Here is a 23,246-nt window from a genome sequence, read left to right as displayed (position 1 = left end):
GGACCAGTGTGGGGTGCGAGGACAAATATCATCTATGCCTGAAAATACTTTTCCTTTAGATTTATGGGTGATTCACAATATGGAATTTTCTCTTTATACTAGAATTCCAAGTACCAAATTATTTTTTTACCTTGAAAGGAAATGGAAAAGAAAAAAAAGTTGTTTTTTCCTGAAATTCTAGCACCTCATGAAAATTCAGATGTGGTCTTTTTTCTGCTTCATTATCGCTTATTATATTTTATTGTACCACACTGTGTCATCTTATACTCCTAAGTCATCAAAAATGCTGGTTGAATTTGGTCATTTGTGTCAGCTTGGCGTTGCCAGTGGGACCCTGAGATGAACAGGATGAAATGTGGACAAGGCAGGGTATCCAGAGCAGAACATCATTTATTGGCAATAACCTCTATCAAGATCAAAAGATGGGAGCATTTACATGTGGGTACAAAAGCATTGCTCAGTTACATCTACAGAAGAGTTCCTGCAACAACAGATAAATTAGCACAAGAATTAGACTTTCTCCTGAAGCCAGATAACCAATGATGTAACAAGAATTTGAATTTTCATGCAATCTGGTTAATCTCACCAGACACAAAAACTAATTGTCCACATGCAGTATCAAGACTTCTCAAGGGGAAAGATGTAACAAATATGCAAAAATAATAAAACAAACAAAAGACTAGAAAATGGATTAGCTCCACGCTGCCCATAAATAACAGTGGTATACAGAATAAAACTTTATGGCAGAGAGCAATTTTCCAATAAAAACCACATTTTTTTTGTAAAACAAATAAGTATGACAATTCTTACAAAGACTGTCTCAATAACATGCTTGAAGATTTTTTCATTAATTTTCATTTAATCAATGCAAACGTTATTTCCATTTCAGCAAAAGCCTTTAGTTTTTCTGAGGGTAATGAAGCATAAACAAAAGCTGAACAAATGCTGTGTAACATCAGTAAAAATTCAAAATCATTTCAGGAAGAATGAGCAACTAGAGAGAAATATCACAGTATTAACATTATTTATTACTTCTTACACATCTTGCATCTCATGGCAGTCTATGTTATGGACACTACTGCTAGTGCAGTGATAATTAATACAGATATGAACATGTCTACAGTTTTTCTTCCAATGGTAGAGTTACGAGAGAAGTGCCATCTTTCTGTAGGCTAAAATCATCTTTTGCTTATACTTGTTACCTTCTATGAAAGGTGTCTGTTATTTCTAGAACAGAGTTATTTTAGCTTCCCTCCCCCCACCACAGCCCCCATTGAATAGGTTTTACTTTTGAGAGGTCCTTTTACTGTGATGTGGGATTTTTTTGGTTTTGTTTTTTAATGGTTGCCATTGACTTCTTAGAGTCCTTTGTTAGAACATTTCTTTCATTGGCGACAGCATAACTTTTTTTAAAATTTACTCAAGTCGGAGTCCCTTGTAGGAGGTTAAACATATTCGTTATTATTACGTTTTCTTTACTCTAGGAGACTTTGCTTAATTCACATTTATACCAAAATGTACCATTTCTGATGTAGCACAATGTGTGCCAGCAAATGAAATACAATTAGTTTGCTATTTTTTTAAAGGTTACGTAACAAAAACCTAGGTTAGATGGGGGAAGTCTCTAGTACAAAAATGTATTGGGAAGATAGTTCGTGTTAGGACCAAAAGGAAAACCTGCAAAAATGAGAGCAGTAGAAAATTACAGCAGCGACATAAAACTTTCTTTCTTGACTTAATTCTCAGGTATCTATTTCCCAGAGTATCTATAATATTGATATTTTGTCTTTTCACCTCTGTATAATAAAAGCAATGAGTATTCATTCAAGTGTATTTTTACTTTTGACATAGCAATATTTTCACAGTTCATACCAAGATACATTTATAATAACTAAATTCATGTAATACTTGACAAACATACTTTTCTGCAGGAAGGGTTTTCATACATATGGATAAAAGTCTGTTTCTATAAAGAAATGTGTATTACCTTTGTTCATTAGTGTTAGATTATAAGCTTTCCCATTGTTGAAGTTGTTACCACAATTGATAGAAAGTTCTAGCAAATACACCTTTTAACTTCAGGTCAATAATAAGTAGGTGAATATTTGTTAGCAGACCAACAACTGTAACAGTAAAAATGTGTGAAGGGTTACCAGGAATGCTTAAGGAACATACACTCCACCTGAACCGTAAGGTTAATTGAAAACAGTTTTTTCCCCTTAAATTAACAGTACATTGGTGTATCCAAGTTCTCAGTTTTCTTTCACAACATAGGTGTGCAGACAGTTTGTTTAGATGTTTAAATATTTTCCCATCTGTTCTGTCAAAATTATTGATTGAGCAACAAGCTATTTGTAATGTCCTATTAGAAAGTCTATATCTAATGTATTAAGAGAAACCATAAGTAGGTCAAAAATATGATTGCTTTTCCAATAAGTTGCCTTGGCTATCTAGCACAAAGTAAGAAACTTATATTTTGAAATTGTTCTTTTAAAGATAAAACCCAATACTGACAACCGTTTGTAGAAGATTAGAAGGAATTGTATGAAACCTTTCATTTTCAAGGTTATTGCTAAATTTGTCTGTGTTTGCTGAGTCCAGAAGTTACAGCAGCTAACTACCTTTTAGAGCTCTGTGGGAAGTACATTTCTTGATTGTGTGAATTTCTGTTGTGTAACCAAAAATCTTCCAGAGACTGCTCTTCAGGGATGTTTTGTTTCAAGAAAATGCAGTTAAAACAGGATTAAGGGATTTTCTGCCTTCAGCTCTGTTTGTGTCCGAGGTGGTCACACCTTCTCCAGAATTCTGTGAAGTACTGGAGAATCCTAGTTTCACTGAAGGCCAGGGCAAATACATGATTGACTTAAGATGGTCACAGACTTCACCTGTTATACTGCTGGCTAACCTCCTAACAAACCTTGTTTTCACAGAGCCTTGTAAAAGCCTTGCATGTGTTTGTATCGACTTCTCTTTGACTGACTCATTTAATTGCCTTTGTCCCTAGTCCCCGCCCCAAGCCCTTGTAAATAGGAATTTTCACGTGTCTCAAGCTACTGCCTCCCAGAATATTTTGAGGTCTAGCTACTGAAGAAATAAAGAGATAATAAAACGTATCTTTTCACTGGTTGTTCACCATAAAAATTAAATGGACATCAAATTCTGTGGATTGCGTGTTAGGCTCTTGGAGGAATGATATACATAAAGCAAAGTACACCTGGAGATGTATTGATTGATTAAACTCTACAACCACTGGTGAAGTAGAGGGTGAAGTCTTTTTAATGGTTTTGGTTTTCAGTAAAGAGAAAGCTTCCAGTGGTACTAATAATTTTTGTTAATATTTTTGAGTCCGAGACACTGGACTTTTCAGCATTTAGGAATACTGTTATAAGATGGGGTGGTTTTTTTGGTCAAGAAATGCGAATACAATAATTATTTTTTTCTGATCTGCAGTAACTTGTCAGCAAAATGAATTGTGTGTGAGGGGCAAACACAGTCGAATTACTGTGATCTTAGCAGTCCTGCAGTGTGTTTGTGTTGTCTTAGTCATCACAAAGGCTGAGTACAAGCTGTGAACTGATTTTTTTATTTTGTATGTAGGGCTTGATGGCCTTTGCTCTGTGTACAAGGTTATTGCTGATAATATTTCCAGAAACCCAAAGTGTGCAGAGGCAGTAGAGTCACTAGAAAATACTGTGTTTTCATTTTACACTTGGCTATTGCTGCTATCTCAGTAAATTTTTAAAAAATTGAGTTGCCTTTTGACCACAATGAAGATGAAAGTTTTGAGATAAATAAATAACTTTCCCTTAGTTGAAACTGTAATATTATCCAGTGCCTCTAAAGAATCCATAAAAGCACTGAAGTACCTGCATCTGCCTGGATAATCTTTCTTGCTGGTTAGAAAATGTTTCTGTTACTTAACCTTTGCATATTTATCTAAGACAGGAAAAACACAAACTTCAGCAGCACCTCTGCAGCTTTTTAAAAAGCATCTGTATAAACCCAGGCTGTCCTCAGACTGAAGGTGTAGGTGTAAATTTTAGAAGAGCATCGATGCCTGTGCAAACTGCAGTGGTTCTGGTGCAGAAATGAGTTAATGCCCACGCTGGAATCCCATAATACTGCTGGAGTGCTTTAGAGAAATACAGGTTCGGAGGAGAATCGGGTCCTTCATCTTCCCATTAATTGAGCACGGCTGCTGCAGCTGCCTGTGCCTGCAGAAGTAACCGGGAGAGTCAGTGTCATTTCTGTGGTATAACTTCAGGGCAGCATTTGACGAGCGTTTCCTTCTGCAGCAATGCTGTATCCAATGCTGCCTGCCCTGGTGCTCGCACTTGTGCTGCTGCAGCTGTTCACGTGGCAATTGAGTGTCTCAGGTCAGAAGACTTGATTCAGATAAAAAAATAACCCAGGGAGAAACTTTTTTTTCCTTTTTTCTTAGTACTGGTCTACTCTCTGCTGTAGTGTGTTGAGCAGTTTTGGCAAGGTAAGGGAAGTTGTGGTGAGGGAATAGAAACAAGAATGTGAGTTAGGCTGGCACTGCCTCTGAAAGAACCAGTTGTTGAACCAGAGCCCTTAAAACAAATGGAGTAATACTCCCTCAAGTAATAAAAATGATGTTCATTTTTTGAGTTTTATTTCCCGTAATCTATGCTGTCCTCCAGACTGCACTGCAATCAGCCCACCTCCTGCTTTACTCAATGCTGCGAAGTCACTTGGGTGCAGTGATGATGTGAGGTTTAAAATAGGGGTGAGTGACTATGAATGTTATCCATGCACCGAGGTCGTTGTGCTGGATCTCTCACCTTCTAAAACCTCACCTAGATCTTGGGATTTTGGCACCCCATGTGTGTGAAGCAGCTGAAGGAATGGAAGTCACATATCTGAATGATCTGACTATTTAAACAGATTTTGTGGAAGAAAGCAAGTAACTTCATCTTTGTTTCATGAAAATGCACCTGACTGGAGTACGTACCCAGTGTAGCTGCTCTTTCTGTAGTTTGTGAGTTCCCTGTGATTGTTCTGTGTGATATCCCTAGAAAACATTAATATATTACTTTACAACAGATACCAGAGTGGTTGAGCATGTGCCCTTTATGATGGTTTCTGTGGGCCCGCTGCCTTTCCTGCTGTGACCTTGAAGGGACTGGGTTGTTAGGACAGTGTATTCGCTTAAAGATAGTTTTGTGGGTGAAGGGAAGAGAATTGGCTGGAGGTGATGGAGGCAGCTTTTAAGGGCAGTGTACAAAGCCCAAGAGATCAAACGTTCCACTGTGTCTGTGCCTGGCCAAGTGCTTAGACTGGTACCCCATGTACACAAGGATACCCCACAAATACTGGAGGGACAGTAGTATCAGACCTCACAGCCAAAGGAGGCACGTCTAAAAGCAGCTACCTACCTCACGGTAAGCAGAAGACTGAATTATTCATAGGTTCAAAGCCTGCAGCTGTGTGTCGTGTTCATTTTAGCACTGAGTCGAAGCTTTCTTGACCTATGTTCAGTGTAATTAAAACCAAATCCCTCAAAACCAGGAATTGTTTGGAAAGGGTTCTGTAATGCTGGGGCTGTGTGTATAGACATGTATGGATTTGGTTGTAGGAGCTGCTGGACTCTAGCACTTCCATTGATTTGTCACAGTCTATAAATCCTGGCATTTCTTAACACCACGAGGAGTAGGAAAGACTTAAAGGAAATAATTGTGTGTATTTACTGTGAGTGTATTATGCACAATTTTATTGCATTTATATTAAAATAAGTTGAGATTCATTTTGCTTTATTTACACTATTTTCAGGCTGTTTTCCTTTTGCCTAAATGAAACCCTTTTGATGTTCTTGCTTGTCTGGCTGGCTGTAAACCAGGTATTTAAACAAAAATAAAGAGTTGCCAGTTTTGCCAGCTGGGGATGAGAACCCGGCTGGTGATATGCGGGTTCGGGAGGCAGTTAATCTGGCTTTTATGCTTTTTTATGATTTTATGTAAAAAGAGGTTAAAAATCACATTTGGCTCTTTCTTTGTACCACTGTTTTGTTGCTGTTGTGGGAATGCAGCAAAAGGTTGCTCATACTTTTTTATTACTATTAGGTAAAGTCCTGCATAAATTAGGTAAAGCCCCAGATACATTTTGCTGTAGCTATTGGCCATGTCATTTGCCTTGTTCAAAGAATAATACGTTTTTTTCTTCCTGTTGCCTTCTTTTATAAATCACACATGCAAACCACATCTCAACTTACTTGTAAAAAGAACCTACCACTGCTTCACAATTTTATGTTTTACTAGCTTCAAAAGAAAAGAGTAGCTCACTGTACAAATAGGAGAGATGGTAATGGTGCTAATAGATACAGTAGAAAAATATATAATGCTTTTATTCTGTGGCAGAAGAAATGGTGATTTAAAGACAAGCGTCACAGATTTCATATACAGGTTTTCAGCAAATACCTTGCAATATGCTCAAACTCATAAAACACTTAATTAATTTTAAAATGCAGGAGTTATTTTAGTTAGTTTTGTCATATGTACTTATTCAGATAATTTGTTGTATTTTACACTTTCCAAAATTTCACCCTCTATTTGGAAATATCAATGATGTAACGAGTCTGTGTGTTTTGGCACAGTTGTAAATAGTATGTGTTAATGTGTTAATATTTATGATTTTTTAATCTTATATACACAAGAGGGATTTGTAAGACACTTCTTTTCATCGTGTTTCTACTACTAATCCTTAAGGACAGTGAAAACTAGGAATATGAATGCGTTAATTACTGTGGGATTGTCAAAATTGCCATACTGGATCGGATTGCATTTTGTTTCTGCTAAAAGCACTTCAGAGCGGGTCTGGATTTACTGGGGGAGAAAAAGCAGAGGCAGATAAATGAGCTCAATGCCCCTTGTTAGGCCTGGCTAAGGTAGCACGTGTCCTGTGATGTGGTCACGGCTGCATTTAGTGTCCCCAGATGGGCAAGGACTGTGTCTGCCCTTGCTTCAGAGGAAATTACTGGAACTCATCTTATACTTTTTAGACAATCACAAGATAATGTACTCACAGGAAAAGGTAATTTCTGACCTGTTAGACACTGCCTTATCATTAAAGCCTGAAGGCTTTACTACGCATCACCAGATTTTTGCTACTAAATGACTGTTCCTGTGTGTCTGCTTACAATTTGAATCTGGGTGAGCTCTTGGTGGTGGTGATTGCATGTGTCTGTGTGTTGTAAGAAGTATTTTGTTTTCTGTAGATCAGTTTGCTGGTTTTATTTATTTTTTTTTTTAAAATCAGTCATATGTGCTGCCTTTCACATTCTGTCTTTTAAGGATAGAGAAAACTTTTTGTAAAGAATTATTTAATTCTTCATAAATACAGTCCAACTGTATTTGTTGCATTTCTTTGATCTTTCTAACCATTTATTATTTAAGTCTAATTTATTGTTTTAAGGTTTTTGCCTCTTTAATAGACCTTTCTGCAGCAAATATTGGCCATTTGGCGCACACAGTTGTAGCGCCTTCTGTATTACCATTTATTAACTTCTAACTGTTCTATCTTTTTTAAGTGAAAGGGTATGATCTAGAAATTCACAGAAACTGGAGTTATATATGTATATATCCAGTAGCCTTCAGTTTCCTTACTGCCTGTGGTTTCATTATGGGTGTATGCTGCTGTTATGTTGTCTCCATTTCTGCAGTTTAATATGAAGGTGTATTAAGCTCAGATTCCTTATTCCACTTCTCTGGAGCTGCTGGGAGAAAGGCTGTGGAGTATGTTTTTAGGCACACACCACTGGAGGCATTATGTTAACAAATTATATAAAAGTTACCCTATTTCTGTGATCATAGAATATCATATAAGCATAGTGCCATAATAAACATAGTATCATGTAAACATTGTCCTGTTTCTTTGCACTAGCAGAGTTCAGCTATTTGAACTACTAATGAAACTGTCAGGAGAAACACATTGAGGACTTTTAATATAAGTAAAGATCATGAAGAAGCTAAGCTTATCTTAATAAGATTAAGGTGTTTCTAAATTTGAGGCTTTATTCTTACAGGTTGGGGTAAGGAGAGAGGAAGTGACTGAGCAAGGAGGTGCTTCACTTTTCCCACAAGAACATTAACTGAGGCAGTAGTGCCTGTAGATGAAGTGCCCCTTCCTAAAACTGAGCACACTAGAAATGGTTTGGTAGAGGACCCAGGAGAGAGGCAAATGCAGTCCTGATCATTTTGGGCAGGTCATTCTCAGTTTCGTATTTTGTCCTTAGCAGCATGGTGCCCAGTATGCCTGGAATTTCAGTGGGTGTGTGGGTCAGTACTGCAGTTGCATGGATTGAGCCAGGTTCTGGGAGTCCTTGTAGTACACTCTGAAAATAAAGTCTTGGAAACACATTCACATAGAGGTGCATCAAATCGACTGAAATGACCGTGTCTGAAATAGTGCATGTCTTACAGCTGGTTTTGGTTTCTGCCTTAGGTGTTGGAAGACAATGACTATGGTCGTGCAGTGGACTGGTGGGGATTAGGAGTTGTCATGTATGAAATGATGTGTGGAAGATTACCGTTCTACAACCAAGATCATGAGAAACTATTTGAACTGATACTAATGGAGGACATAAAATTTCCTCGAACTCTGTCTGCAGATGCAAAATCATTACTATCAGGCCTACTGATAAAGGATCCAAATAAGCGGTAAGTGAAATTACTTGGGTATACAGGTATAATAAATACTCTGATGATACTGCCTAATGTAAAAATAGGCCAGTGATGCCTCGTCTTCCTAACTGAAGGACCTGTCAATCACTGGAAAGGGCTATATGCAGCCATACTGTCTCAGATTTCCACTTTTTCAATACATCAGTGATGCACAAAGTAAGTTTAATGAGCAAAAGGGGAAAAAGCATATGGAAAAGAAGACTTTTTCAGTCATTCACAGTAAACATGGGGATCTTTTCAGGTTTAGATCATGTACTGGAACAAAGGGAAACACTAAAGTGTTTTTCAGATTATGACTTAACCGTGTGTTGGCTGAAGTGTCTCAGGGGGACTATACCACTTTTTCTTGGAAGTGATCACGCCAGAAGACATGTATAGACAGCCACAGATAAATTTTGTTAGGCTATGTAGATAGATGACATATTAGACCATGGACACTAGAAACATGTGAAAGAAAACATCTTCTGAGTGGAATCTAAATACAGTGGTTTGAGAGGAAGTATCATCCACCTGTTGCCTGTGCCCTTCTGTGGTGGGCTTTTCCCTCTGGGATTGTTGCCTGCCAAGAGGTGTTTTCCAGTGTCGCCTGCACTGGACTAGCAGGGTCCAGTCCCCTCTGGTTCTAAAACAAATCTCTCTCTTTGTAAATCAGTGATATTTGTTTGTAGGTGCCCTCTTTTCCCCGAACTCTTTGTTGTTCTTGCGAGTTTCTTGGCATGTTTTAAGGCTGCAGGCATTCTGTCTGTCTCTCTGTAGTCCTTCTTCACCCTCGGTTCATTCTCAGTAAGTTCTCAGCAGTGCGATTGCTCTCTGGCCCCAGCGCAGGAGGGGTTGCCGTGTCTGAGCGCAACAGCCCCGCGTAGCAGCCAGGACAGCACAGGCAGTCCCGTCAGCCTTGCTGCTCCTGCCCAGCCATGCTGGGCTTGCTGGTTTTGCTGTGTGCAGTACAAGCAAACTGTGACCAACCAAATACATGGAGGGTAAAGTAAAAATGTGTTCCTGTAGCAACTCTTAGGCATTTTGACCTCCGAACAATCTGACTCATCAAATGCATTAACCTTTAGAATTGAAAAGATACTTCCTTCTAATTAATCTTTGCAGACAGTAGTGTTTATTACAGACTTACATTTACAAGCTTATTCATATTCTAGTTGTGGTGCTAGCTAATGCTAAATAGGGTGAGAGCACAGAGGTTAACTGCAACTCAGCTTTTCTATGAGCAGCTGGATGGGAAGATAGTGAGAGAAGTCTGGAGACTGCGGGCTCACTGGGATGCTTGGCAGAGATGTAGAGAATTTTACAATGAGTAGTTGAGGAACAAAGGAATACGTCTTGGAAGTGAGAATATACTGCAAGACTGAGGTAGAAGTCTAGAATATTTTTGTAATTTGGCAGCGGGGTAATAATAATACAGATTTTTTTCCATGGTTGTGGGAATTATTGTTGCTTGCAAGAAATGCTTTAGAGAGGAATTTATCTTACTTAAAAGGTTGCTTTTAAAATATGGCACTGTATCTTCAGCAGTTCCTTTCAATGAAACACAAACTATTTATGTCAATCTTCTTGTCAATATTTAGCACATATGGGCTGCTTGTTCAGTTAAGATTTCTTTTTCCTGTTGCCTCTCCTTTCTGTTAGACCAGTAGGCTTGCCAGTGTCAGGAAGAAGTTAGATGACAGCTGAGCAGTCCTGAAAGTCCACATGTTGTTGAAAGGGGCAGAGGTTCTCTTCACTGGATGTGTGGTTCTTGCTGTACCAACAACAGAAGCTCAAGGGAGCTCACTAAACTTGTTGAGTCAAATTTTGACAACAAAAAGCAGCCAGCTCTTTCTTGTTTTCTCATTGTGAGGTTAGTTTCCTTCAGGTTAGTGAGGTGGCTCGGCTTGCAGTTGTCAGTGGGAATGATGCTGTGGATGCAGGTGAGAGGGGAGAGGGATGGGCAGGAGTGGGACATTCCTCTCTTGGCGGTGGTGACCAGTTCCATGAGCTCAAATCACCATGGGCAAGTTCACCCAAAGTAGGTAGAATTAACTTCCTAAGATGATTTGCCAGAGTCTGGCTTTGGCAAGCTGTGGGCCACAGTGAATAGTGTGGTTATTTACAATGGCCTTTAAATAACCTTCTCAGCAGGCCTACAATTTATTAATTTATACTAATTGACTCAGATTGAGACTATTTTATGGTAATTGGTTAATTGTTACAGCATCCAGATGCAACAGCAGTGAACACTATATAAAACTGATGCGTGAGTCATTACTGATTCAGTGCCTGGCACCTGCTTGGGGAAATTTTATGTCAGCATTGTTGGGTTTGTTTGAGTTTTTAATAGTGCCAGAAGGCGAGTTGGTCTTTCAAGAAAACTAAACTTAAGTATGTTTTTAAAATGAATGAATTATTAGAAAAGCTCATCATGGACAGGAGTGAACATTGTAGTTGGATTAATCAAATAGACTAGGCCGTGGCATGGCTACTTTGGCTATCACATTTTCTCTCAAGATCACCTTAATTCATAATAAAGAGATAAGAATTACTTACTAAATGGGTGAGAGTTGTTCCCAGAGAGTCAAAAACAAATGGTCACTTTTCCAACCATTACAATAACTCAACCTGCCTTTAAGAGTAATGCTCGTTTAATATGATCTTTTTTCCTCACTCTCTTTAGACTTGGTGGAGGCCCAGATGACGCAAAAGAAATCATGCGTCACAGTTTCTTTGCTGGAGTAAACTGGCAAGATGTATATGATAAAAAGGTAAGTCTTTATATGGCATTGAATAATCTGGCTTCTGCAAGGTGGTTTCAACTGATAGTCATAGGACTGCTGCTCTCTGGACTTAATCGTGTTTTTCTTTGCAACTTTTTGTGTTAATACAAATGAATAATTATTCAGAACTATGTGTACTTAATCTTTTGTTTTTCAGTGATAATTTGTCAGTGGACCAAATATAAATTTTTCAAACCAACCTAAACTCAGGAAAGGTTTTTCTTTTATTATGTAAATGTCAAAATCTTTTCCTTTCCTGTTTTTCTTACTGGGCCTTCAAGAGAAGAGTAGGTGTATGGCTCAAGATAATGTGAGAAGGTGTAACGGAAGTTTATACTGAATTATCTTTTTATTTCTGCCTTTTATGAAGTGTTTGGAAGGGACTCATATCAAGAATCTACTTTCTGATTGTTTGTATTTGAGTAGAAATCTTTTTCAAACTTATTTTTGAAGAGATATCTAAGAAATTTAAAATAGCATTAAAACACTGAGCCAAAACAGCTTGTGGAGAAAGCAAGTACTGAGAATTCAATTTGAACAGTTTTCTCTAAGCCTAGTTCTCTAAACCTAGTCCTGTTCCTGCAACAATCAACACTTTGGGGATGATTTTAGAAAATGAGTTTATCTTACTCGGTAGTGAAACTTAATTGACTTAAGTTGTTTTATATACAGAAGCTGATTTTATCTCAGTACTTGTATAAGAATTTACTTGTTGCTATAAACCCCCTTCTATTTTGATAAAGTCTCTTTTTTTTCTCAACTGTTATACATTGTTAATCTGCCAGTTGAGCTGCGTAATTTCAAAAGATTCTTCTCCTTTTTTTCTTTGTTCAAATAAAAGGAAAATGGAAGACATATGAATGAGCAGAATATGTTTATGCTACAATGTCAATAGTACAAACTGTTTTGTTCAGTTGTTGTTGAACTGAAATTTTAAAAATGTGTAGTTGTTGGTGTGGTACTTCTCTGGCAAGTACCAGAATTGAAAAAAGAGCCTGTATACGATGATAGAAAATATGGTACTCTGAAGTTACTTGATACAAGTGTGATTTTTCCCTGGCAGTATCATGAGGTTTCAAGAAACTCTAAAATAAATAATCAGAGTAAGTGTATTAATTTAGTTACTTTGTGAGGTCAACCACTGGTTGGTTATGTAAGGACATTTTTGAGAAGCACTGTGAGGATAAAAGCTAAAAATACAAGTTGAGGACCTTTCTGGAGTTTAAAAAAACCCCACTAAAATTGATTTGAATTCAATGTGGTAGGAGTGGGTGAGAAAGAAAAAGCTGTTACATTTCTCTTGCTCTGTTGAAAAAGCTTTCTTGATTAGCTTACATTAGAAATAGAGCTCTCAATTCAGTACTGTGTTCAACATCATATTTAGTTAAGAAAGTATGGATACCCTTACATTTTTAAGCATAAGCTTTGAGTTTTTCCAAATCAACATGGTAAGTGTTTTTCAGTCAATATCTTATTGTGAGCTATTAAAATAAAAGGAGGTATTTTCCAGGTATAAAAATTGATCAATCAATCAATCAATCTATCTATCTATCTAGATATAAATATATAAATGCAAGTATTTTGCTTTTATGTTCAAGGAGGTGGATGTAGCTTATTGGAGTATCATAACCGGAGAAATTGCAGTCATTCATTGTTTACTCTGCCCATTGTTGCTTTGCCAGTAAAAAATCAATTGAATTTCCTCAGTTGAACAGTTAGCTTCAAGGATCATAGGAATTGCTTTTGGGCAGTATTGGCACACAATGGGTTCTTTATGGAAACGTAAGTCATGAAAATGATTTCTGACAGTACGTTTTTCTGTTTATTTGAAAAAATGGTTTTGTTCATATTACAAAGCCATTTGTCTGGTTAGTTAAAATATCTGGTTGCTCCTTCTGCACGCAGAGTCTTATCTATTGTGAAGTGTGCAGGATAAGACTGTGCTCTGAAAGATAAACTTAAAATAATAACGTCAATGAACTTCCACTGAGTATGTTTGTTAGAATTCTTATATGAATCTTTTTGAGGTTTTGGTATTCTAAAATAACTCAGGAGGAAGGTGCATCAAACAAATTTGATTATTCAAATAGATCTATTCTATGCTTGCTTGTGTTGCTGTTCATTATTAGTAGTGTAGTTGTAGTCTTTAGCAGTAGGGTCACTTGATGAAATTGATAGTTGATATAATTATTTGCATAGTAAAAATATTTCACAATATTCTTGCCTGAGGTTTATGCACCATGAAACTGTAATTTCCTGGCTACATTTCAGGAGTGTGTTTCTGTTAGCAATGAAAGAACTGAAGTTCACATTCGGAGTAATGGAAACCAAATAATAATGGGTATTCCAGTATTTGCTGAACGATAGTTTTGTACATGTACTCACTAAGCTCCTGTGCCACTAATTTTATTAGTTTTACCACAGAATAAGTACACCTCTGTACTTACTAGGTTATCACTTTACTGGTGTGATTAGAGAGAGAATTATATATCTGTAAACTCTGAGTAGTTCATGCAACAACAGTAGCTCTGTCAGTTCAAATGGATCCAAATGGTCAAATGGAATTATTAGCTCTCTGATACTGCTAACTAATTAAACTAATTTGGTACTACACCATGATAATAAAATGTTGTATGGCACACTGGGGCAGAGAAAGTCGTTGCCTTTAAATGAAAAATGTATAGTAGTTAGCATTTGTGATCAGATGTATTTATTTTTGGCAGAAAAGCCATGAGGGCATATGAAAGAGAGCAGCCTGTGCCAGGTTCTTCCTGTGATCATCTCACCCCTGATGAGTTTTTATCTCTGTGCCTGAGTAGGAGAAATTGAATAGCTTGGCAAACTCTGAAGACTTCAAAAGCCCATATACTTCTAAATAAAATATTTGTTTTATTTTTAGCTAGAATCAGGAAGCCTTTTGAAATTCCTATTACTCATTTAAAATGGTATAAGCATACTTTTATATGGGTTGCAGAAATAAGTTGTTGGATGTTCTGTCTAGGGTCTTCCATTGAACAAAAAACACCTGGGCATTAATTTAAAGGTAGGAATTTGGGTATGTCTTTAGGCTTGCAGCTTGGAACACTCAGGTAGCCTCAGGTGAAAGGAGAGCCAGACCTTTCAGCAAAGCCTGGATTTCCTCCTGCATGTAATACAGATGAAAGAAGGAGAATGTATGGGCTGAGATACATATATGTGCTTCTGATTTCTGCTAATACATCCGATTGTTCCTGAAGCAAATGAAAGGGTGCTAACAAAGATATTTGTTGGTACTGGGGAGGGAGCAGGGGCATGTAGCGGTTGGAGCTGGGGTGTCTGACTGTGCTGCACCCTTCACCTGTACCACCCGTGCTTTCCTTAGAGCACAACGGCAGAATGATGAAAGCCTCTGGTTGAAGCCCTGGGTTCAGGCCTGGCAAAATCTGCAATATCACTATGATCTCAAGTGTACCTTTAAGTACTTTTATGTATCAGAATTTAAAGGACAGGGCAGGAGGGAAATAGGAAACCACCAACATCTGGTTTTAGGTCGTTGCTTTTTGAGTCATACTATTTTTGTATAGTAATTTGCAGTGCAGCTAAGCCTGTAGAAATGACCCTTGTTATTTGCTTTTATGTTGTTGTTGTGCAAAGCAGTAAAAAGATCAGAAAACTGCTAACCACTGTGATATTTTCGTAGTGTTTCAAGCGCTACTTTAAACTGTATGGGCAGACCTAGTGGTTGGTTGCCACTGCTTCCCCAGCTTCTTGATTTTACAGGAAGGAAAAATGTACATCAGTCTGATTCTTAAACTTGTTGCTGTAATCCTGGGGGTTGTGGTTTTTCTCTGTCTGTTCTATCAGCATCATATCGCTTGGAAAACAGAGTTTGTCGATGGGCAAAACTCTCTGCCAAAGCCTGCCTTCCCGTGGATCTGGGCTGTGTGTCCTTCCACTGCCGAAATCCCAGCTCTTCCTCCTCCCCCTGCCTAGGACCACCAGATGCAGTGTCCCGCCAGGGTACACGGGCATTTCCAGCTCCTGGCTGTTTTGCCATTGCTGTCTGTGCTTCAGTGGAAACCCTGGTTTTTTTCCTCTTCTGTTCAGTAAACCGGAGTCAGAAATTCTGTGGGACGTGTGTCTGTGCGTCGTCTTTCCTCTGTCATGGTGTGTTCGCCCAGCCATTCCGAGTTTGTTAGGGAAAGACGTATAGGCTGACAGAGTGTGTAATCTCAGCAGCTCCTGTTTCCTTTGGTAACTGAGCTAATATGAGAAAAAGGACAAAAACCATATTGTTAGTAAAGGAAAAATCAGTATTTTAAAGGACATACCTATTTTAAATTAAAATATTGTTGTTGGGGATCTAATATTGAAAGACTGAATTAAGGTTTTGTGTTGTTAGTATCTCTGCACCATTTTTAGGGTCACCAAGCATTTGCTTTGATGGGAACTTAAAAAATGTATGGATGAGGGAACATGCATTAACAGATACACATCAGAAAAATGTTAAATGTTGAGACGAGCTTAGCTAATGTACTTTTAAAGTGTTTTATTGTGGTATTTTGTAAGTTAAGGAATTTCAGTTTATGTGAAAATAGACTGTTTACTTGGAATGTCATTTAGTAAGTTACCTAGTTTACTAATATACTTTTTTTTGGGTTGAGAAGTCTGTTTGTGAATTGTGACATTTTCAGCCCTTCCAGCTGAGCATGCTTGTGATGAAATACAAAGATGTACTTCAGTGATGTGACCCTGTTCTCTTTTCACAGTATTATTTAATTTTTCCACCACTCTGATTTGTCCGATCTGGCTCCTCTGTTTGATTCTTGAAAGTAACATCTTTACCGTTTTGGTTCTCCAGGAATGTTTAAAGGAGATGAAAGTTTGATTTCTGGACATCAAATCATTAATGTTTAATTAACTTTCGTAGTCAGAAAGAACTGTAACATTTGACACAGTTCTTGATGTATGTCAGACTTGAATAATAAACCAGATGGAAATTGTTGAAATAACAGCATATGATGATAATATGTTATTGAAATATCTGGTTTGTAGTTGTTTTTAAAATTAATTTTCAAAATACATAAGCTGTGACAGAAGATAATTCATCTCATACATTGTAATTTATTAATGAAGAAGAGGCGTACATTTTGGGATGCAGCAGTGATTGTTTTTTAATTGGACACCTTGGAATGTCATACTGAAGCTGAGCCATAAGTAAGATTCAAATAGTTATTCCTTATGAATAAAACCTGAAACTGCACAGCAGTGTTCACTCTTTAGAATTTATATGATCCGTAAAGAATTAGTGTATTTGGAAGTTTTGAGATTATAATCTAATTTATATTATAATCTATCTTATCTAAATGAATAATTCAGTGGGGGTGGTGTATAGCTGCTCCTCTTATTCCTTTCACACTTCATCTCAGAGAACTATTCATCTGAAGTCTGTTGGTGGATGAGATTCTTATGGTAGTGTTACTTTTGAGTTCATTGGAATTAAAATTCCCTGTAAATTAAAAGAAGGCAGCAGATCAGATTGATGTTCTTAAGCATCATATTTTTCATTTGGCAGATTGGGTGCATCACAGTTACTTTGAAGTAGCCTCAGCCACTTCCTATACAACGAGACAAATGATTCCTGTCAGATTATCTTTGAGCAATTAATGTTACTTATTTTCTCTCATACTGGAGTATTTGTGTAGTTGTTCAGGAAGTGTGAGAAAGCTCCAGGTGTAGGACAGAGCCTGTCTGTCTGTCCCTGTGTGACTGTAACACTCAGGTGCTGTACCTGCCCCTTTCCTTCCCCTGAGAGACGAGTGGCAAGTTTCCCGGGTCTCGAACTGTGGAAGAACAGTGGTGTTTCTCACACACTGCTCTCGATGGATGCCAAATGAAATGCCATTCACTGCAGATAATAAAGACACGATGAATTTGATACTCCTTCTGCTGTCATTTCTAACACCAAGCCTTGGAAATGACCGGGGCAGATTCAGCTTGACAGATGGGTGTGAAATTGGATTTTTGTCTTGAACATGAACTCTCACAGTCAGTGAACTCATGCTGAGTTTAGAATTTTATTTATTTGTTCACATATATATATATACACACAAATATGTGTGCGTGCATGTAGTGCACAAACACAGAAAAAGTGTATTTCTTGTCCTTGGAGTAAATGGCTGGGTGCTGAAGGTGCAGTCTCCTGTATGGTTTGAGTGTGTTCTGCTTAAATTTGCACAGACTGCTAGAGGAGGAAAATCATCCCATACTAAAGCTTGGCTGCCTGGACTGAGCAGCATGATTTTCATGCAGACTGACAGGTCCTGTGCTTAACAAAAGCTCGTCTTACTCCTTTTGGACCGGGTTACTGGGTGTGCCTTGTGGTGCTCACTCCACTCTTGGACTCTCTGCCTTCTCAGGTCAGAAGTGGGGAAAAGCTGTGGCGGTGGCAGCTGGGTACCAGTTCCTTGTGGCACCAAACACGAGATGCCACTGCCCGTAGAGAGACATCTTCATGTTGTGATCATCAGACCTGTAGTTAATGTCGGGTTGTTTGTTCTTTGCCATTTCGCCTCAACTTCAGCCTCCATTGTGATGTAGGGAGAAGCTTCTGAGTTCTTATTCTATTCTTGTTCAATCTAAGCGTTCTCTCTGCAGCAGTACTGCCTTATTTGTCTTTCTAACAGTTTCATTACAGCAGAAAGTTGCCGAGATTTTGCTTTCTGTTTTTAAATAAAATCTAACAATTAATGAACAAAGGTGGCACTCCTCCAGAAAGATGATTGCCAAGTTTCTGTAGCATGGCCTGGCATGTTGGTGACATGGCTTACAAAGTCTGTCTCGAATGCTCTGTCTCCAGTCTCCTGAATGTGGTGTTGAAGCACCATGTCCTTCGGCATACACTTGTGCACCTCATTTATACCACACTCTGTGCTTCTGCTTTGTCTGAAAGGTTGTTAGGAAAGGATGATGTTATGAAAGGATTTCTTACTGTGTTTTCTCCTGGAGGTGGTGCCTGACCTCTGTGTGCCAGTCCCTCATTTCTTGACTAGAATTCTGCAGGAACCAGTAAATTATTTTAGAGGTTCTCCCGTTAGAATTGGGAGTGTCTCCCAACAATCATATGAAGGTCAGAGAAGGAATTTCCTTGGGCTGTTACTGAAGATTTGGAGCAGATAAAATAGAACTGTTAGTAGATTCTCAAAAGGGCAAATAAATTGTTGCAGGGAGAAAGAGTCAATTTGCTGAAGGAAGGGTAGTGCTGAAGGACTTGTAGATGTATCCTGGGAGGGATGCCGGCAGAATCGGGTGCCATGGCCAAAGAACCACTGGTGTTCTGGTGTGGTTCTCACATTGCAAGGAACAGTGAAGGGATTTTCCTCCAGCTGACAAGGCTTTCACATTACCAGTTGTCAGTGTATTATATCACATGTGAGAAGGATAAAAAGGGAAAGAATTGGATGGCAGTTTTCAACCTGGATTTGGAAACAATGGGAATTTGTGTGTGCATTTGTAACAGTCATAAAAATGGAGAAAGGTCTTGTGTGTGCACCTACAGATGCTTTTGTTTAGGGTTATTTTTGCTGTTGTCATGCTGTTTAAGTGCTCTCTTTATGCACTGTACCACATTTTAATCTGTTATGCCTCATTCCAAACTGTAAAGTATTAGGAATTAATAAGTTTCTGGATAGAGATCTACAGTGAAGACCATCTTGTTGAAAGCCTTCTTTCTTTGGCTGGTTGTGCAGCACTTACACAGTGTAGTCCTCATAGAGCACGCTAACTGTTTTGGGTTTTGAGTGGCTGTATTTGTGGATCACGTAGTCTCCTTTGGTTAGCACTGAGATGCAGAGCTGCTTCTAGCATTCACCAGTTCATGCAGATCTCTCCAAGCTGTACAAACAAACAAATAAACAAACAAACAAAATCTTGTGCATCAAACATAGTAAAATAATGAAGACTCTTACTATTGCGAAAAGTTTGCAATGTACATTGTGTATCGTAAATCGTGTCTAGTGCATTGAACTTGCTGAGGGAGGTGGTTTAACAGCAGTTGCACTTCCTTTGCTGTGGGGTAAATTTGGTCTTGGTGTTCTGGAGTTGAGGAGAGAAATAACATGAAATTAGTGAAAACCACATGCAAGCTCTGATAATATCAGTGAGCCATAACGTTACCTCTTCTATAGAAAGGGAAATTGATACACTGTCATCAGGGTGTGTGTTTTAAATTGCATGTGAGGAGATAACACCAAGGGGCTCCAAGGTACAAACCAAAACATTGTCATCCTCCCCACTTTCATTTCCAATATCATATGAACTAAATTGCTGTATCATTTGGGCTGGCAGCATGCGGTGGGATATTCCGTACTGAATGTGCCTTCCCATTAAAACCTTTGGGCTGTAGGCTGTTGTTCTGGGAGAGAAGGTAGGTAGCAAGGCTGGTGCAAAAGAGAGGTGGGGAGGTCCTGGCTGTGAGCAAACACTGGTGATTAGCTGTTGGGAAATACCACACTGCTCTCTGAGAGCAGTAGGCAGGATTAGATCCAGCAACTCACTTAAGCATGAACTGGCCTTTTTCAAATGTAAAATCTATTTTCACACTCAGGTAATTTCTTCTAAAGGTAAGTTCAGATTAAGACCTTAACCCTGAAATAAAATAAAATAAAAATACTATTACTACTACTACAACAAAAGCATTGTGCCTACTGTGCTCTCTATGAAGTCCTTCTTGCCTTGGCTGTTTGTACCACCCAGTTCTGGTGAAGTACCTCGAGTTGCCTTTGCCTGACACCTGGGCGGGTAATCAGAATGGCCTGAAGAGTTTCTAGGTAATTATCTTTATGCAGCTCAATTTATCTGCAAGTCATGTGAGAGTGATACTTGGAATTTAGCTGTGTTGTGCTATTAGCCAGGTTGTGAACCTAGTGGTTTTGGGATCGATTCTAATGTCTTCTGTCTCTTACTAGAAGTTAGAGACTCAGCTGCCTATCCACAGACCTACTCATTTGATCTGGGGTGTAGGGAAGAAGAACTTATTTGTTTTCCTGATAGTAATTTGTCTGGCTTCAGATAGAGTAATTTCATTTTGTTTCTTGGTCCCTTTCAGCTTGTACCTCCTTTTAAACCTCAAGTGACGTCTGAGACAGACACCAGGTATTTTGATGAAGAATTTACAGCTCAGACTATTACAATAACACCGCCTGAAAAATGTAAGTCAGAAATTACGCATAAGCATAGCTTAAAATAATCAGTTTGTAATAAAACACTGTGTAAGGTTTTTTTCTATTTGAATGCAAAAGCTATTCTCACTGTTACTAGTAAAAATCTTCATATGGAAGTGCGTACAAGTAACTCTCAATGACAATGTTATTTTAAAGAAGGAATCATTACAAAACTTAGAATATATGTTTGGTCTGTTTTGTTTCTTTTGTGTGTGTTTTGTTTTGTTTTGAAATAACAGAAAACAGCAGCTTCAATGTGTGCTAGCTGGTGGTTAAGGTCTCAGTCCAGCAACGTACTTGAGACACGGACCCTGCTTTAAGCATGTGGACACGGCTAGGGGTTTCAGTAGGTTGTCTCAGTTTAGTGAATTAGGCCTATTTTAAAATACTTTGAAGACCAAAAGAAGAAACAAAACAAAACAAAACCTCACAGCTATTTACCAGAGACAAGTGGATGTCTCTTGTGTAGATATCAATTACTTGAAAATGAAATGTTCTGTCGGGTCCTGTGCTTCAACAGAGCTCTTAAATAAGTTATTAATACAGATATAACTGCTGCACTGGGCCTTGCACAAGTTTTCTTTGTTGAAGTGAGTGCAATTTTACCACAGCTTGTGTTTTTCTCATCTTCTGCTACACACAGAAGAATCATTATCTGATCGGCCAAGCTAGGGCTTAGCAGAGTTATTTACCGAAGCAGAGCAGTTACAGCCTTGCTGCTGAGTTCTCGAATGAATTTCTTTTCTAAGAAGTGAGATTTTTTATTTTTATTTGGGGAGTGGGGAAGGAGGATCACAAAGGTAGACAATGAAGACTATAGCTAAGGCTGATGACCCATTCATACAGCTACATAATATTTTGGTGTGTTAGGATGCCTGGGTTGAGCTGCAGTTTTCTATTGGTGTACTGATGTGGAGTATTTGCTGGATTTTGCATTTGTAGTGTTTGAACACAGTCATGTAAGTCATTTTATGTCTTCCTGCTGTTCGCATCCTGCTGCTTCGCATCCATCTTGAGAAGCATTTGTCTATATTTGTAATTTGAACAAATTTTGCTAAAATTTGGGTTGACTTGGAGTCTATTGATTCAAAATCATGAATTCATGATCTCTTGATACTCCACATGTACGATGCCAATGGCTATTCATCCATCAAAGGCTGAAGCCATACACAATATGTGGCTGCTACCAGGGCTTCAGCTTTGCATTTATTGAGAAACGGGAAACTGCTGCCTTTTTTAGTGAAATGCAGTGGTTCAAGGACCACACAGGGTTTTCCCATTTCTGTGTATTGCAACACGAAATGATTTTTAATTATTTTTCTTTTAAAATCTAAAAGTAATTGTATTATCTAGAAAGTGGTATCACCTCTGCCTGATGTGGTATGCAAAAGGGAGGTTAAAATGGGGTTTAGGGCTAGAAGGTTGGTAACTGTGTTTCAGAAAGTTATTGCTGAACCCGAGATCTTTTAAAGTTGTGGAAATACTTTTTGTAACGTTAAGGCCAGTTATTTAGATATCAAAGTGTTACAAATCACGCTGAAGTGAATATTGAAACTATATCTTGTATCTACAGTAACCAAACTGCTAGTAAAACAAACAAGCTCTGCACATTAACCTCATTTAACAGCATAAAAGCAAAATTGTATTTGAAATTACAGTAACTGAGCGGCACTGTTGAAGTTAAGCAGCCGAATCATAGCAAGTGCTCAGACCTGCATTAACTCTGACTTTTCTATGTAGAGTATATGAAGATACAAAAGATACATAATTCTGAAGTGTTCCCTGTTAATACATTATTAGAATAACAGTTTCAATAGGATTCTTTAAGGATAGGCACTGTTAAAAAATCCATGTGAGAATGTAGATCCAAATTCTCAGAGTTAGGTAACATCTGGTGCCTCGTTTCCATTGAAGCTGCAGGAATTATGTAAATAAAAATATTTATGAATTTAGCTTAGTCCATGTTCCCTCTGATCCCAGTAAATACTGTAAAAAAGTTTACTAAAAAACAGTACGTAAGAATTGAAACACATAGAACCTGCATGAAACGTTCATTTTGTAGCTGTTTTTTTCCTTTTAGCCCCCTTCAAAATGAAGGAATATTTAAATTTATCTACAGTGAGATGATAATTTCCTGAACTCAGGTTAAGAAACACTGAAACCTGGCTGCTTCAGTCAGCAGTCGGCTTCTGTGTTACCAGGAGGTAGAATGTGCTGGCATGTTTTGATTAGCCTAGAACGGGTGCAATGACTGAAGTTCTCAGGTGATAGTCATGATAAAACAAACTTACCAACCCACCCTGAAATAAATGGTGACTTATTGAAAGTATTTCCTTTCAGTGAACATTGTTCTACTGGATGACCATATGTGAATAAAGCCTCACTTTAACTTGAGCCTTTAACTTCAGCATTGAACCCTGAAAGACGTACCGCATATCAGGTGAATAATAAAATTTTGTTGCAAATATAATGATATTTTGAACTTCTCCTTTAATGCAGATGACGAGGATGGTATGGACTGCATGGACAATGAGAGGCGGCCGCATTTCCCCCAGTTTTCCTATTCTGCAAGTGGACGAGAATAA

The 23,246-nt window shown here is 38.2% G+C and overlaps 1 protein-coding gene across 1 annotated transcript in view; it reads left to right on the top strand.

The window, feature by feature from the left end:
* Nucleotides 1-23,246, top strand: part of AKT3 (AKT serine/threonine kinase 3) — a gene marked incomplete at its 3' end in the record, with an annotated part of 153,099 nt that extends 129,853 nt beyond the window's left edge. Inside the window, exons 11-14 of the mRNA XM_080342165.1 lie at nucleotides 8,461-8,675; nucleotides 11,362-11,449; nucleotides 20,547-20,649; nucleotides 23,161-23,246. Coding sequence (XP_080198291.1) covers nucleotides 8,461-8,675; nucleotides 11,362-11,449; nucleotides 20,547-20,649; nucleotides 23,161-23,246 — 492 coding nt within the window. The remainder of the gene's footprint in view (nucleotides 1-8,460; nucleotides 8,676-11,361; nucleotides 11,450-20,546; nucleotides 20,650-23,160) is intronic.

Source organism: Nesoenas mayeri, assembly GCF_963082525.1.
Source record: "Nesoenas mayeri genome assembly, chromosome: 3".
NCBI classification, from domain to species: domain Eukaryota; kingdom Metazoa; phylum Chordata; class Aves; order Columbiformes; family Columbidae; genus Nesoenas; species Nesoenas mayeri.
This window is presented reverse-complemented; position numbering and strand designations above follow the sequence as displayed.